We start from the raw sequence: 17,590 nt of genomic DNA, 5'->3' as shown, positions 1-17,590 counted from the left end.
GAATGTTATTTGAATGTTTTACAAAAAAACTAATTTTCTCCCTTCAGAATTTCATGTTTAATTCAATGTGTGCTGTTTCTTGTGAAACTTACTTGCGATTTCTAAGGTAAAATTGTTCATACAGTAACATTTCAGTTTAAAAGAGAGAGACTGTACAATTTGCCATTCTTATTACTCAGGAAACATTGACACTGAGAAATTAAATATAATTTTGCATCGTGATCGGCCCCTGATGTCTTGTGAGGTCAATAAAACCCTGAATGCTTCAACAGTTTACCAACCACTAGACTTTACTTCATTTATGCATGAGCCACAAAAATAAGCCTGTTTCAAGGTTAGTTAAATCATGCCTCCGGTGTAAAAACAGCAGTAATCAGGATGGATTAATATCTCAAGCAGGCCCGGGGGTAGCGTGCATCTCTGAGCGTATCACCTGAGCTGTGCACTGACAGCAAGGGTCAGCCTCACCTCCAGAGACCCGCACTGTGTCACCTTCAGCAAGCACTCAGCCATGTGTCTGATCTGGCCATCCAGCTGGCTATACCCTGCCTGATCAGAGCGAGGTTCATACACCTCAAACAAGTCTCAGGGTCATCTGGAAGGTCACTGAAAGAGGAAAAAGATGCTTCATCTACAAGTCTTAACCTTTGAGTCTCCAATCAAATCTCAAGAAATAATGGGAAATCTGGGTCAAGTTACAATCTTGCAAGCAGCCACAAATTACATATTGGATTTCATTGCACGTGACAGATTTGGGGGGGGGGGGGGGGGGGGGGGGGGATCTTGTACAAATGAGGCAAGTACACACAAAATCAATAATTCAATAAATATGCTGAGCTGTGAATGGGTTTAAGGAATGAAGGCAACGCATGTCAATTTATTCTCATTAGCACATCCCACTCCATATGAAATTTATTTGATTTAATTTTTATGTTGAAGTAAATGCTGCAGCTTCATTGGTTTTAGTCATCTTAAGAATGATATATACTGCATTCAGAGTTTAACAGAATGTTTATATATATCTAATGTAAAGATATGCAAAAGTTGAATAAGCAATTAACTGAACAACAAATCTCAAATTGTTTGAAACCCTGAATAGTTCAATATATCTTACACACATATTCTAACCAGCCACTTTATTACACCTTCTGAAGTGCTCGATAACGCAAATATCTAATCAGCCAATCACATGACAGTATCTCTCTTAGCATGTAGACATGGTCAAGATGATCTGCTGAAGTTTAAAAGATCTGCCAGAGGTCAGGGGAGAATGGCTAGACTAACTTGAACTGATAGAAAGGCAACAGTAACTCAAATAACCACTTATTAAAACCGAGGTCTGCAGAAGAACAGTGCTGAATGCAGTTGAAAGTCTCTTCACACTTTAAATGCTTCATTCCAAACCCAAAGTCAAAGCTTCTAATACTTGCCAAGTCAAGTTAAGTACTCAAAATCGTGGCACGTTTGCATTTTGCTTTGGTTGTGCTTCGGCTTTGCTTGACTGTGCGGAAGAATATTACCCTTTACAATAGATAATGCTTTACAATGAACTCTGTTAGAGAGCTACAAATGGTAATTTATCTGTTCAATAAAATACATTACTCGGATGTGGAGTAAAATAACACCATCTTCATCTCGCTTTTACAACTTTTCAAATATCTGTTTTCTGAAAAACCAAGCCAGTGTTAATTTTAAAACGGGTGATTCCTCAAAGTTTAGAGGTTTATTGTGCTCCATGTCAACTTTTATCTCTCGCACTACCACACCATACACACATCAAAGAGGCCGGAGCAACTTTTCTCTATATGACGAAACGCATGCACTATACAGGTGAAACTCAAATTAGAATATCGTGCAAAAGTTCATTTATTTCAGTAATTCAACTTAAAAGGTGAAACTTAATATATTATATCATTACATGCGAAGTGAGAATTCAAGCCTTTATTTGTTATTTTGATGATTATGGCTTACAGCTTATGAAAACCCCCAATTCAAAATCTCACAAAATTTTTATATTACATGAAATCAATTAAAAAAAAAAAGGATTTTAAATGTTGGCCCTCTGAAAAGTATAATCATGCATATGCAGGGTATCTGCACATTTTTTAAAGTAAAATTTAAGGCTTTTTAAGACCTGAAGAAATCAAAATTAATACCGTACATTAGGGGTGTGCAATATTAACAAAAATATATCTCGATATTTTCAAAGTTTTGTTGTTAATAATTAGATGATATTTTACTGAATTTGTACTGGTACCATGCGCTGGTTTAGGCCTGTTGTTGATATTAGACTCACGAAGATATTAATATTTAACATTCTATGCAGTGGTCAGTTTACAGTAGTGACTGAAATTAAAAATGTTATTAAGGGGCAATATTTGTCACCTTAAAATGATTTCCAGGGGCATTTTCACCTAAATATGTAAATTATTTCTAAACGTACTTAGAGGTATGCATCACCTTTTATGTCAAATTCTAACATTCAAATTAAATTATATTAGAATAATACAGTACCACTGTCAAATTAAATAATTAAATTAAAACCCATCCTTGCAGTGCAGAGGTGACAATATTTACACTTAATTTACAATTGCATAAATAAAACTATTCAATATTTAAATATGAAATTATTTATAATTTTAACATTTTAATTAAAGGGTACTTTAAATATGAAACTAAACCCGCCAGTAGGTGGCAGTAAGTCACTGTCTTAATAAGCGAGTTGTTGGAGTCATTTATTCAACCGATTTGTTCAAACGGCCGATTCAAATCATTCATGGAATCAAATGATTCGTTCAAAACGCGGATTTCAGTTAAAAAAAATAATCGGTCTGTTGGAATAATAACTACAGTTTCATTATGAAATTATCGTCGGTGAAATAAAGGGGGAAACAAAATATTGACAATATAAAAAGTAACACACGATGTTAACTTTATTGTTAATTTAACTGTTGTATAAAATAAATAGCACATTTGCAATTGTGCACAGGAAAAAGGCACTCTTGCTCGTGATTTTCTAATATAACAACATAATATGATATAAATATATATAGCAAGACAAAAAATCATTTGGGGACATATCTATAACTGCACTGACACATCACGCAGTGAAAGCATGAGAGACAAATGCGATGTCAGCTCGCACTCGCAGTGCCTCGTACATAGTTTACAATGATTACAATATCATCATAGTTCATAGACAATCCTAAACACAAAGAATGAACTTACTATTGAACTGACATTTATTCGTTTTCTTATCCTCTCCTCTCGCGCGCAGAAGACAGACGCTGCCGTAAATGACGCGAATTGTCACGTGAACAAGGAAATCCACGAAGATAGAATAATAAAAAATAATACGCACGCTAATTAGATAGTTTTCATTTGGAAAGTATTTAGATAAGTCTAAGTCAAATTGTCATCTAAAATTTAAGACCTTTCATAGGTAAAAATAAGACTTTTCATAAGTAAAAATAAGACTTTAAGACTTTTTAAGGCCTTAAATTTAAAAAATCGAATTTAAGACCTTTTAAGACTTTTTAAGGATCCGCGGGGACCCTGATATGTACTCAGTACTTGGTTGGGGCCCCTTTTGCATGAATTACTGCCTCAATGCAGCGTGGCATAGATGCTATCAGCCTGTGGCACAGATGCTATCAGCCTGTGGCACAGATGCTATCAGCCTGTGGCACTGCTGAGGTGTTATGGAAGACCAGGATGCTTCAATAGCGGCCTTCAGCTCTTCTGCATTGTTCGGTCTCATGTCTCATCTTTCTCTTGGCAATGCCCCATAGATTCTTTATGGGGTTCAGGTCAGGTGAGTTTGCTGGGCAATCAAGCACAATCCCATGGTCATTGAACCAGGTTCAAGTCCTGCTGGAAAATGAAGTCAGCATCTCCATAAAGCTTGTCTGCTGAAGGAAGAGTGAAGTGCTCTAAAATGTCCTGTAGGCGGCTGCATTGACACTGGACTTAATAAAGCATGCAATTCATGCAAAAGGGGCCCAAACCAAGTACTGAGTACATATGCATTATACTTTTCATGGAGGGCCAACATTTCTGTATTTAAAATCCTTTTTTTTATCGATTTCATGTAATATTAAAATTTTCTGAGATTCTGAATCGGGGGTTTTCATAAGCTGTAAGCCATAATCATCATCATCAAAATTATAACAAATAAGGCATGGGATATCTCACTTTGCATGTAATGAGTCTTTATATTAGTTTCACCTTTTAAGTTTAATTACTGAAATAAATTAACTTTTGCACGATTTTCTAATTCTTCGAGTATCACCTGTATATAATAGGCTTACCATAGTGAAAAAGGGTAAGACACAAAACCCACGCTTTGGACAAAGGAATTATGATGCATTTATTTACTCATTTAAATTTAGTTTTTTGTTCATTTTGAACAGTTACCTAACGTACGTTTAAAATAAATAACAGAAAGCAAACTGCAGTTTCTAGTCAGACAATGTTTATTAAAGGGAAAAGGCATTTTCAAAATCAAACATTTCTATAAAAAAAAGAAGTTTTCAGATTTTCTGTCCCATTAAAATTATTGATAAAGTTAGTGAAAACCCACAATAACCTAAAAACATGTATATAACCCAATGGAAATATGGTTAAATTGTAGAATACGGTCTTGGTATCAAAATGCTGAATGTAATCAATGATATGCTTATGAGATCAATAAAGCAGACCATAACCACAACCTGTCAAGTAAAAATTTCAGATTTTGTACAATAGGGTCCCGTGAGAGAGTGTCATGATATGCTCCTTAAATAACCAGCAGAACCCTCTTTTGGCATGTTTAAGACCTGAAACACTTAATGTTCAGAAACACAATTCAGTTAAATCTGTATGATTTTGAGGACAGACTTGAGGGACCAAACCCAGCAGCTGAAAGCAGTCCAAGTGAAACACTCAAGAGCCCATCTTCAGCAAAAGAGCACGCAATGTCAAACAGTCCGCAAACGTAGAGATAAAGTGCTTTTGTATTCACTCAATGATTGTGCTCAGAAAAACCCAATGTCAGGTTTTTAGAGCAATGTCAACACATCAGAGGCTGTTGATGGTCTCAGAGCTTTTTCATCAGGACCCCGTGCGTGAAAGATTACCATCCAAACATATACTCCATTGCTTTCGATACAAGACTGTCATCCTTTTTTGGTGTCTGTTGATCTGACACAACCTATAAATCAGAACAAAACAAAAAGGAGGTCCTTCAGAAATTATGCTTTTAAAACGTTGTTCCGTACAGCACAAGGTAATTTATTTCAGTAGCTATTTAAAGGTGGGGTATGTAATCTCTTTTTTGGCATTTTTTTTCCAAATCACTTAAAATCCTATTCCTAACCCACTTACAGCCACTGAGTTAGCTTAATTAAAAATTAAGCAATATAATCATCTGTGGAACGGGCAGGACTCGAAAAACTCCAGCCAATAATTTCCAAGACCACCTAGAATCATTGGATAGTAAGTGCGTCAATCAATCGGACGTACCATCCCCCCCTCCATGTCCATGTTCTTTGAATGGGTGGAGTCAAAGGAAAGAAGGTAGGACCATTTGAGTTGTGTATTTTCAAAATCTGCCAGCCGTTTTGCAAATCACATACCCCACCTTTAAATAACATTTGTAAATCTAGATTAGGGATGTCAACGATTAATCGACGATCGATTAATTGTCGATAATACATTTAATCGATACAACTTCTCGATCATCGATTAAGCAGGTTCCTGCGCGTGCGCACTGCTCAACCGCGTTTGTTTGGAACCATTTTACACCATTATGACTAACTTTATACGTTGCCGTGTTCATTCGCAGCCTTTTGTTTTCTGCAAATGTAAGTTGTAATATTGTGTTTATTTTGTGTATGCCTATCTATATCTGATTTATCTTATATTGGATGCATCCCTTGAATTAACGCTGTAGTGCCCGTGATCAGCTTCAGCGCGCGCAGCTCAAACGGCACTGCACGCATAATAATGACTATTGGGAGGACTGTCATATTCCATAACATTATAAAGAGAACAATATTGTAATATATTGTGTATATATAATAAATATTGTGCATTATTTGAGTTTAGTTGCCGTGTCGCGTTGCTCCAGGAAGAGCGCGTCCACAACAGGAGTCATTCAATGAATGGCACGTAACTTTGCGTCATTTTGTGCAGAAATAATTTGTAATTATGTTTATTTTGAATATATCTGATTAATCTCATATAGAATGCGTTTCTTTGAGTTAAATAGCGAGCTAGCAAACTAAGTGCTCCAGTTTAACGGTAGCCTATTCATTCAGCATGCACGACTAATGCACGACTAATAATAACGATGAATAATTTGGGACTGACATATTACATAACATGAGAACACTATTGTATTAAATCATTGTGAATGCATTGGGTTTAGATGCCGTCTTCAGTGCGTTGTTCAGGGAGAGCACTTCCAGTCACACATTCTGCCGCATCTGAGGCGGCGGTGGTGACGCGTTGTATTTAGTAGTCATTATATTTGATTATTAAATAATCAATTTAATTAAATGATCAATCACATCGAAACATTTTACAATCATACTAGCCCTTTATTTAGATTAAAAAACATTTTCATTAATTTGGTGAGGAACATCGCGTTTTAAGCAGGATTGCCGACCGTCACGCTGTTGGCCATGCACTGCAAGACGCATATTGCAGTATTAAGGCTAACGATTAATCGATGAATTGATCGTTAATTTAAAAGACGATCGATCATGGTAATTTGAGAAAATTGACATCCCTAATCTAGATTATAATACGCTGAATATTATTATTAGCATCTTCATCATCATCTTACCCACTCCTGTCATTCAAAATCATATGAAAAATATATATTTTTTGCAAATTGCTATAATATCAAAACTGCAAGAACAAAGGCATAAAAAAAGAGAAAAGAATGAAGGTCTCTTCTTCACTGAAGTTGTCGTGTTTTCTGTCACTTGACATTTTTCATTTGACATTTTTCCTCTCAAACGCTCAATTTACTGTTTTTATAATGTGCAGTGATTCCGTGACTGTACGCCTCCAAAGCATGATGCGTTGGTAAGGATAAGCCCAAAACAGCAGCAACATATTTGCAATACAGATGTTGTCTTATTTACAACATGACAATGCGTAGCCGCCGCACTGGGCTACTACATCTGATGCAGCGGCAGAAATTCAACATCTCAATTATATTGTAACTTTCTGCTCGACCGACACTTTGCAACATCACAGTCTTGTTTCTGCTGTGGAAAGACAACCTTCAGGCATCAATTCAATTGCGATATCAGCATTTCATTCTTCCTCCAATTTAAGGCTTACTAGATGATCTGTAAATATACAGGGTATAAAATTTGTCATGAGGTTGCAGGTGTTTACAATATTTATAACTCCCGCAAGTGACACGTTCATAATGTGGAGAATTCCCATTTATTTACTTGAACATATAGAGACGTGTGATCTGCACTGCCACACCTCTCCCTCGCGCGTCCTGCAGCAGCTCATTATATCTTGAGTTTAGTATGTGAAAAAGTTGGTTGGGGACATTCTAAAATGCTAAATGTGGAAAAAAGCTTACCATGGATAAATGTACTGAAATTGGAGGATCAAATTCAGTACGCACCTATTGGATGACCCATGCACGTTATACTGCATCTCTGTCAGTGCGATGCAATAAAAGTACAGCTCATTTATAAACAGGTTTTTTAATCCATGTCATACAATCAGCAATTTTTTTTAAATTCTTTGTACTGTTCTGAACATTGATTTTTTTATGTGCAACAATACCTTGCTCAGTGTTGAGGCCTTACTAATGATTTTAAATCCATTATTTTTATTCATTATTTAAAATGGTGATGATTGTACTGAAAGTTACTTTCATGTGTAATAGCATTTTCCTGTTGTTTTGGAAGTACATTTGGGATACGTTTTATCAGTGATAAGTGATTTATTTTATAAAAGACAATATTAAAACTGTTGATGGATCTAGATATTCTTCATTCTTTCTGAAAAACAGCAAAAGAGAATGTGAATTACAGTATTTTCTACATTTAAAAATAGCAGTGTAAAGTGTTTATTATAAGGGGGTAGAATCCACAGCTCAGCTCTCACTACTCATGAGTACTTTTACTCAAATAGTTTATTTTACTCTACCCACTACATTTTTTTTAAATTAATTGTTCTTTTACTTTTTCAATACTCTTGCCACCCTTGATGTCAATATTATTTAATGGACCTGAGAACAAACTAACCATGAACAGTTAACTAACATTAACAAGATACTGTTGAATAAATACTGTTACAAATAGGGATGTGCCCATGCCGAATACCGTATTTGTAAAGGCACGGATAACGCATTGAAAACGACTACCAAAATCTACCGAATAATAGAAAAATTATTCAGCAGACACTCCTTATGTTTGCCAAGGCATAGCACGATATTATAGGCTACATAAACGTACATAAAGTGAATGTGTAAACTACTATATGAATGAAACTAGTGCAACTAGCCGAGTTACCATCTCTGTGCATCTTTCAGAAATCAGAACTTGGCAAGAGATTATCAACTAAAATACTACATCATACACGTTCTAATATTTCACATGCCTAATTAAATAATTGAAACCTTGTACGATATAATACACAAATGAATGAAATTGGCAAGATAGCAAATCAAATAGCTGCGTTGCAGTCTCTGCGCGTCTTTTAGAAACCAGCTCTCTTTCAAGAGTAATATCAACTTAGACACTGAATCATACACACATTATACTACTTGATATGTCTTTTGAAAATGTTTTAAACCTTTTACAATATGATAGGTTACATGATATTTCTCTGTCTCACCCTCTCTCTCAGAGACACCAAGCATTTATTTGTTAAGATTTGCATGTATAGTAATTTTAGCCACTGAATTTTATTTTTTTTAACTTCCATATTCTCTAGTCAGCTATTTTACATAGTCTGACTCCTCTTAAGATTGTGGATGACAAGTAGAGTCTTGAAATAACACAATATGTAGTGTAGTTAATGTTAGTTAATGCATTAACTAATGAGACCTTACTGTAAAGTGTTACCATTTCATTAATATGTATGCCCTAATTAAATTTACAAACCTTCATTTTAGTAAAAACATACTAAAGAGTTACTCCGAGTACTTTTATAATATGTTACCAAAATGCGATAAACTGCTCCTCCATCCACAAAACCCTTGCATCATTAAATGCATTTATTTCTTAAAAACTGCTTTTGATGTATATATTAATGAATTTGTTCAACTATACCTGGTAGTCACTGCTGGATGCTTTGTAAGCCGCACTGAGGGGTCTCATGACAGATCGGGGAGTTGATACAGGGTAACTGGGGGTCCCATGAGCCTTCACCGGGGGCGTGAACACAGAACTGGAAGTACTGCCCTTGTCTGAGGTTTCCATTACACTCTGCCCAAAAAAAATACAACATAACATTATTACCGTTACAATTATTACATGCAGGGACACTTCCATCCACTGCTAATTTTCACAAGGAAATTATTTATTGTGTGCTTCTACCTTATCAATACATGGTTTGACACCAATCATAATGGCTTCTCCAAATATCTTTCCATCTTTACTGAGAGCTTTCCGTGCCTGCAGTTTAGACTGATACTGAACATGCATCCAGTTTCCAGTATTAGACATCTGTAAATGAAAATAAATACATTTTTACAGATTACAATCATATATAAACTAGGGGTGGGCGATATGAGCAAAAATACATATCACAATATTTTTCGATGTCCGGACGATATCGATATTATATTGCGATACAATTTCATGGGGGTACAATGTTTACATGGTACCTACAATTTCTGGTAAGCTATGGTTTTGTATTATTGCTTGACACAAATTTCACAATTCAATTGTGATTTGATAATATTGAATCATTTGGATAAATATTAGGTACACAAGATGGGTGTTAATTTTCTCAAGAAAAAAAACCCTCACCTAATGCTGTAAACACAGAGAGCCCTATATCAGCTGGTAGTAGCCAATAATTTAAGGATAAAAATAACTCAAATTAAATAATGCGTTTATTTTAACAACTTTATTTAACGAAGTAAAAAAAAAAAAATGTAATAAAGTGCACATATTTAGCTAAATACTCTATATAGCTATTTTTTCTAGCCAACTAACGCTCTATATAAGGTCATTAAATGGCTTTCCTGAGGTAAATGTTATGTGACAATTGTTCTCCAGCTGTTTTATTGACCTCTTTTCGCAGTTGAAGAACACTGATTGATCGATATTATGTATGAGTATGAGGAATATACACTTCGGTAAGTTGTACTGTATCTCTCAACATTGTTCATTCGTGTTTATTTACTAGTAGAGAAGATCGGTTCACGTGCCGCTTGAACTGATGCGCAATAGGATCTGTCACGTCACATTTAGAAGCGGAAAATTAAAAAAAAGTTTGAATTTCGTAGTAAAATTGACAGAATCTGAGAGCTGAGACTTTTTAAATCATAAGTAACCTGCTCTGTCTTGTCTGTCGGTCTTCGTGTCCTCTTTGCTTCGCGATTTTTCTGTGAGTGAGAGAATGGATGTGTGGCATGTGAAAGTGTCATGCTGATGCGTTGGCAGCTCTGTTAAATCTCACGCGTTCGCAAACTGCAGTTGCATATGCTCGCTTTCTTGCTGTTGTGTTTAAGGAGACGGGTTTGAGCTCTATTAACTTGGACTGTTACCATGCTCTCGGTGTTTGATTATTAATGCCTGTGCATCCCGCGAGTTGGACACAGTAGAGGAGAAGGTTAAACGTTCAGTTCAGCCTCGATTCTGTATCGTCCATTAGTAGTTAAAAGTTGTAAAAGAGCACCAAATTGAACAAAATATAACTACAATTTTTTTATTTATGAATATCAAACGGTATCCTCGGTATCGCAAAATCCATATCATGGCACAAAATAATACCGATTGTCACGTTCATACCGGTATAGCGCCCACCCCTAATATAAACCAAACTGCAATGATGAAACCTGGCCTGTACTTACTACATGTTTTAATATGTTTCCATACTGTGCAAACTGTAAAAGGATGTATGAAGCAGATGCTGGAGGGAACCTGTGTACAAACAAACAAATAAGAATGTTATGCCATATGTAGACAACAACGATGCCATAAGCCCTGTGTACAAACAAACAAATAAGAATTTTATGCCATATGTAGACAACAACGATGCCATAAGCCCTGACATCATATGTGTGCTTAATAGTACAATACTTAATAGTACAATAAAAAAAATATATATTTTTAAACCCACACACCCAAACACTGTGACCCAGGTGTCATCTAGCTGGTCGTCAGAGGACAGAGCATCTCCTTGTGTGAAGAACGGATCTACTTGAGCTGGGGAAAGTGTTGTTTTCATCTGCAGCCCCGCAGGGCTAAACAAACTAGAGACTATAGAACAAGAAAGACACTAAGAATCTACTTTTTTTTTGCAGGGAACTTTATTTAGTAAGAAATCAAATTACATGATATTTACCTGTTCCTGGTGTCCCTGGTAGACCAGACAATGGTGTGTGCACTCCAGCAAATGGCTGTGAAAAGCAAAATAATAAGTGAAGGAAAAACTCTGCTTAACAAAATGCTTTCAATCCCTTCTCACTGTGTAATTGCTAAATCTGTGCAATAATATTAAAAACATTGGGTCTTATTTACCAACCGTGCATATTTGTGTGTGAAATCAGTGTACGAATGTTTTTACAGAAAAAAATATATTATTCACTAATAACTTTCACAGTGAAATTTATTCTAAGTTTATGGGGGGAAAAAACTAACTATACATATGCAAATTATATACTCTGGATGGCCTTATAACCATATTACTGTTAAGATTACATTTTTTACATAGATATTTCATCTCTGTGGTGAAAACCAAGTTTTTAATGTTGTTTAAATGTCTATGTGGTATTTTTTAATATGCTTTAAGACAATCCATGTGAAAATTCATAAGTCAACACCATTGCTGAGTATTTTCTCCGTAAAACTACAGTGAACCAAATTCACGATTTGAAATCGCCGGTTTCTTATGTCACAAACTACCTTGTTGTAACCAATCACAGGCGGGCGGGCTTTAGCCCATCATTACTATGTGGGGAGTCTAAAGAGAAGCCAGGTTATCCCAGTAGGCTATATTTTTCTATTGATATGTAAAATCAGGTACATTTAGCAATATAGCGGGTGAATTATGTATGCATATTACGATGTTATGATGAACTATGTCTTTCTCCACTGATGTTTGAAAGTTATTCAAAGCGCTTCTAAGGATGCTGATTTTTTAGAAGGCAGCTGTCTGACTCTGAGATAGTGAATTGGAACATGGTTTGTGTTAGCAACACATTATATTAGCTGTCGTCATATTAATTACTGTTAGGAGTCAGACATTGTAGAGAGTGATACACAAAAAACGAATTACCATTGTGAAACATCGACTTGTAGACGAGCATGTATAATAAACTCTTCCACTTTTTCTGAATCAGTTTCTGGTTCAAACATATATGCCTGAATTAAACCAGTATTACCACTTGCCATTGTGTAGCGTTTACTACAGTAAAGTTGACCGAGTGGATCAGGTATTCTGAGCTCCTGTGAATGGGTGAAGGCAGGGCTAATTTGCAAATTAATTAACGATGTAAAAGGAGAACTCCGGCGCAAAATGAACCTTTGGTCTAATTACACATTGTTACCTAGTCAACCGTTATCTGAGATTTGTTTTCATGATTATCGCATGTAAATAGTTTTATCTCTAAAAACAGTTTAGCCTATAACGCTAGTATATGGGGCATTGAGTAATGACAAATAAAAATCGCTTGTTAATACCACTATTAAGGCTCAAAACACCCCACACTAACACGGTAGCATAATGAGGGTCCCTACATGCAAACCGAAGAATTGAGAACTGTGTAAGTGTCCACTCCAGACAGTTTAATAAGAAGATATTTTATACATACAGTCAACTTCACGAATACAGGCAGAAGCCATCTTTGAAAAACAGTCTCTATCAGTCGATCTACGAACCGCCGATCCAAATGCGCTGAACTGTGTAGAATCTCATATGGTCCAGCGCATTTGGATCGGCGGTTCGTAGATCGATTGATAGAGACTTCATGTAAAATGCATATGCACGTGTTGTAAACTTATGAGAAGTTCTCATGTACATATAAATATGAATAATCCATGCAATTCTTAGTGAATCCAACCCAGTATCTTCTAACTACCAAATTTATTAAATAACATTTTCAAATCGTCATGATATATCTGATTAGGGATGATCATTTATTTTCAATATTGTTAATTCAATAATTAAATTCATATAGCTAATACAATATCAGTAGTCACTACTGAATTTGAAAGTCATTTTTTTTATTTGTATTTACTCAATTAAAAAAATATATATGTAAGATAAATACATTTGAATGTCTCTCCATGTTCTTCTGTAAGGACATGTGCTGCAGACTTAAATGAAAATCTACAAGTTTGTATGCACTTCTCACTTGTTTGCGAGTAGCTAGAGGTGACATTCCCAATCCGGAGCCGTTGAGGTCATCATAGATGCTTCTGACTGGAGGGGCTCCACTCTTGTCTTTAGGTGTTGGGACCACTGGCTGTGGAGGAGACCCACCTGATGGAAGAGAGGATCAAATCTCTTACCAAGTAACTTCTATGCCATGTATAAAAGGGGAGTAGGAATTAATCATGGTATTAGCAAAACACAACGAAAAATACTAGGTGTTTACCAGCCAGAAGAGGAGACCTTGTTTCTGCCCCACCTCCTGTCAACCCAAAAGACCTGGGTTGAGGTGTGACAGGAGCAGGCAGGTCTCCCATCAGAAACCCGGGTAAAAACTGAGCGCCAGGCTTAGGGGAGGTTGGGGAGCCAAGTGTCATTGGCTCAATACCTGTTATGAGACATCAAAAAAATGTGTTTTTAAAAAATTCCTGCAAACTACTATCTAGAACCCATATTTACATGTAATTGCAAAATGCGGAAAATCGGAACGCAAATCATTCAAGAGGCACTTTCAAAGGTCTGTAACTTTACAATACATATGAAATATCCGCATATACAGATATAGAATGAGTTATATAATGCTGATAAAACACATTACTTTAGCTAACGTTACTGGTCACATTAGCAACAGCCACAAGAATTACGCACGTTTCTACAAACGTATCAACGACATCATCATACAAACACGGGACTCGAGTAAATCTCGAGAACTTACTCTGGATGTCCATACCGGGTCACTAGCACGGCCGCCTCGGACAAAAGATTAGCCCTGCTTTACCAGATAGAAAAAGAGTGCAAATATTTTTTGAACCACACGGAACGGAAGTTGCGCGTGTTCAAATCATAGCTCAGCCGACAGTCCGACACCAACTTCCGCTTTCACGAGACCAGCGCGCGCCCCTGCAGGCAAAGCGTAAAACTGATTTTTTTGTTTCACAATTTAAAATGAAGACCTGTTTTAAATGTAACTCTCTTTAGTCACTGTATTAATTGTTATCTCATTTATCTCATTTTTCACGTTCATGTTATGTTTTTAACACAGATGAAAAGATGAACCTGTGAAATATGGTTTTACTGATTTTAAAATGTTCAGGTAAAATGTTCTTACACTAACTCATCTGTAGATGACACTGTTGTTCCACAGAGGCTATGCATGCATTTCATTGAATACAATATAGTTGATGTTGATATAATATCTTGGGCAAGAGGTAATAAACTGAATTAATGGTAGCCTAATTAATTAATGTGCTAATTTTGTTTAAGTTTCTGACATAGGCTAAGGATGATACAGAGTTGTTTTGATGGTTTGGTAAAAAATAAAAAATGATACCCTCATAAAGATAAAAAGAATTCTCAGAAAGATAAATTAACGTATTCAGTTACTAGTTGTATTAGGCCTACAAAAACAATGATTAATATGGTTTAGTAAATTACATTTACTCAAGCTTTAATGATCTGGAGAACTGGTTCTGATCAGTGTACATCATTGGACTATATATCCTTTCCATAGAAGTGTGTGCAGTAAACAATAAAATGGATTTGAAAGCAGTGCTAAGTATTCATTACTGCTCTGTGATTTATATCAACAGTAACCATGTCTCTCCAGAACAAAGAGACAGAGAGAGTAGGAGTTTCCTGTAAAATGACTGAGCTCATATCCTGGAGCAACACTGAATATATGATGCTGCCAGTCATTTGCTTCCAAATAAAGAGATAAACGCCACCTCTGTCTAAACCCATTAGGTAAATTGCCATATTTGATAAATGCATTTGTCAGTTTATTTTGATTTATTTAAACAAATCGACACCCAGAGGGCTCCTTTCCTTTATAAATCCCAAGATGTTGAGTGATGTTTCAGAACAGCATTATATTTGTATAGTTAAACACATGCATATTCTAAAACTCAACTAGTGTAATAAAGCAGTTGTTGCTCACAGTGCTGTAGAACTTCATTTTGCTCAAATCAGTAATTTCACATCTGTTCAGGGCACATTATGACTTTCATTCATTTTGACAAGGTAATCATCTTCAATAGTTTTGCGTGCCACACTGAATTCTTCCCCGGGAAAGAGTCTATTATCAAGGAGCGAGATAAAGTTGAGGTGTTGATGAAACTGTCTGATAATAAGAATGCAAACAGCTTGCTCTCTGTGACTTGTCAGTGGCAGCCTTTTATTGCTCTGTTGTATTTCATAGACTGTCACGCCATAATAAGACTTTTTGACCTCAGTAAACTGTGAAACTGCATGGTTGCTTGTTGTGTACCTTCTCAAAGTTTAAAAAGAGCAAAGAAGTTCATTGCAATAGTTAAATTGTCTCTTATAAATAAATGTCATACTTGTGAAATATGATGCGCATGGGTTATTAAATTTACATGTAGCATTTTATCCGTAGAGACTTACAAAACAGGAACAGAACATTCATCAAATAGCTACAGGATGCCGGGGTTATTAGACAACTTGATTAGGAAACAAGCTGAGAAGAGAAGAAATGCAGAAGAACTTTATGGGGACAAAATGTCCCCACAAAGATGGAAATATCCAAAATCCTTGTCCTTGTGTGGACATTTGTTTGTCCCCATGAGGAAATAGCTTATAAATCCTACTGAGTGATGTTTAAAAAAAAGAAGTAAAATAGCTGAACGTTTTCTGTGATGGGTAGGTTTGTGGTTAGGGGATAGAATATACAGTTATATTGTGCAGTAGAGGTGTGTTTTCAGCTGCTTCTTAAAATATGTGATGCTCTCAGCAGTTCAGGTGGAGGTTGGCAGCTCATTCCACCAGATAGGAACAGAGAGGGTTAAAGCTTTGGAAAGTGACTTTTTGCCCCTGTTGTGAGGGGACAGCAAGGTGTTGCTCATTTAGTCATTTGCATGCATTTAGTGAGTTGAGGTAGGGAGGAGCTGTTCCAGTGGTAGTCCAGAAAGCCAGCGTTAAAACTTTAAATTTGATTCTGACCACAACTGAGAGCCAGTGGAGTGAGATAAGCTGGTGTGTGACATGGGTTCTCTTAGCCTGATTGAAGACTATACGAGAATCCACATTCTGGATCATCTGCAAAGGCTTATTCTTACTGGTGGGAAGGGAATTGCAGTAGTTAAAAACAAGACGAACAGTATTCTCAGTATAAAGTTTTTACTTTTTACTTTTAAATTATATAAGTGGTCACTTCCAGTGATTTTGTTCATCTGAGAGTTTTGCAATAAAGCTTATTGACAACAACACCTTCCTCAGTACTTGCTGAGTCATGAGTCCGGTGATTGCATGAAATGCCCCATTTTACTTCTGACAATGAAACTGACAACAAAACAGATGTCAAGGTCAGCTTGCTGATCCTCATAAAGTCAGCAGAGTGAACAGCACCCATGTGCTGCGAAGGAATCTTTGCTGATGGGGAGATATTTGAGACTCCTGCAAGAGGAAACCTGCAATGATTTTCCACAACGGTTATGTGCAAACTACTGAAAAAGTCAATGTGCTTTGAGTGATGAATTACAGTATTATAGCCAATGCTATGTGCACTTTATAATAACCCTGTACTCTTCCATGAATATCCTCTTTTGTTTTCAATGCATATGACAGGGAAAACGTGTTTTGATATCTGGCTTTATTTTCTTTTAAACCCAGCTTTTAAACTTGGGTAAACGTTTCACACTTGCAAAAAAAGAGGTTTAACATTGCTTTAAAGGGTTATTTTCCCCATGCGATTTTTAAGTCTCCATTTAAGAGTTAAGCCGTGAACCAAACAAACCAGCTACAATAGTGTGAAACAAAGCGGTGGAATGGCCAGGTTTTTAGCAACAGTGAACCAATCATAAACTGAACAGTGTTTTCCTCATTAAATGTTCATGTGCTTTAAACAGTCTTTCATGTGCTGTTTATTGTTTCCGCTTGAGCAAAAAATGTAAATGTCAGACAATGATGGAAAATGCATTAATTGGAGTGAAGAGGAGCGTGCTGTGTTCGTCCAATCAATGTCTTAACATCTAAACATAAAAAATATTTAAAATCTAAATCTTCTTTT

The 17,590-nt window shown here is 36.1% G+C and overlaps 1 protein-coding gene across 3 annotated transcripts; it reads right to left on the bottom strand.

Moving 5' to 3' along the window:
• Nucleotides 1-269: 269 nt before the first annotated feature.
• On the bottom strand, nucleotides 270-14,481 carry nup35 (nucleoporin 35). Of its 3 annotated transcripts, none has more exons than XM_079618800.1 (9): nucleotides 14,282-14,425; nucleotides 13,793-13,954; nucleotides 13,550-13,677; nucleotides 11,539-11,593; nucleotides 11,318-11,453; nucleotides 11,045-11,114; nucleotides 9,561-9,689; nucleotides 9,294-9,449; nucleotides 270-606 (listed from the first exon to the last, which is right to left on the bottom strand). In XM_079618800.1, the coding sequence occupies exons 1-9, from the start codon at nucleotides 14,292-14,294 to the stop codon at nucleotides 604-606; spliced, it is 852 nt and encodes a 283-aa protein (XP_079474926.1). In that variant the 5' UTR covers nucleotides 14,295-14,425; the 3' UTR covers nucleotides 270-603. The 3 variants fall into 3 exon arrangements, with proteins under 3 accessions (XP_079474926.1, XP_079474924.1, XP_079474925.1); XM_079618798.1 differs by lacking the exon at nucleotides 270-606 and adding an exon at nucleotides 4,352-5,191 and having other exon boundaries at nucleotides 14,282-14,481; XM_079618799.1 differs by lacking the exon at nucleotides 270-606 and adding an exon at nucleotides 7,706-8,018.
• Between the last annotated feature and the right edge of the window lie 3,109 nt (nucleotides 14,482-17,590).

Source organism: Phoxinus phoxinus (assembly GCF_949152265.1).
Source record: "Phoxinus phoxinus genome assembly, chromosome: 7".
In the NCBI taxonomy this organism is placed as follows: domain Eukaryota; kingdom Metazoa; phylum Chordata; class Actinopteri; order Cypriniformes; family Leuciscidae; genus Phoxinus; species Phoxinus phoxinus.
This window is presented reverse-complemented; position numbering and strand designations above follow the sequence as displayed.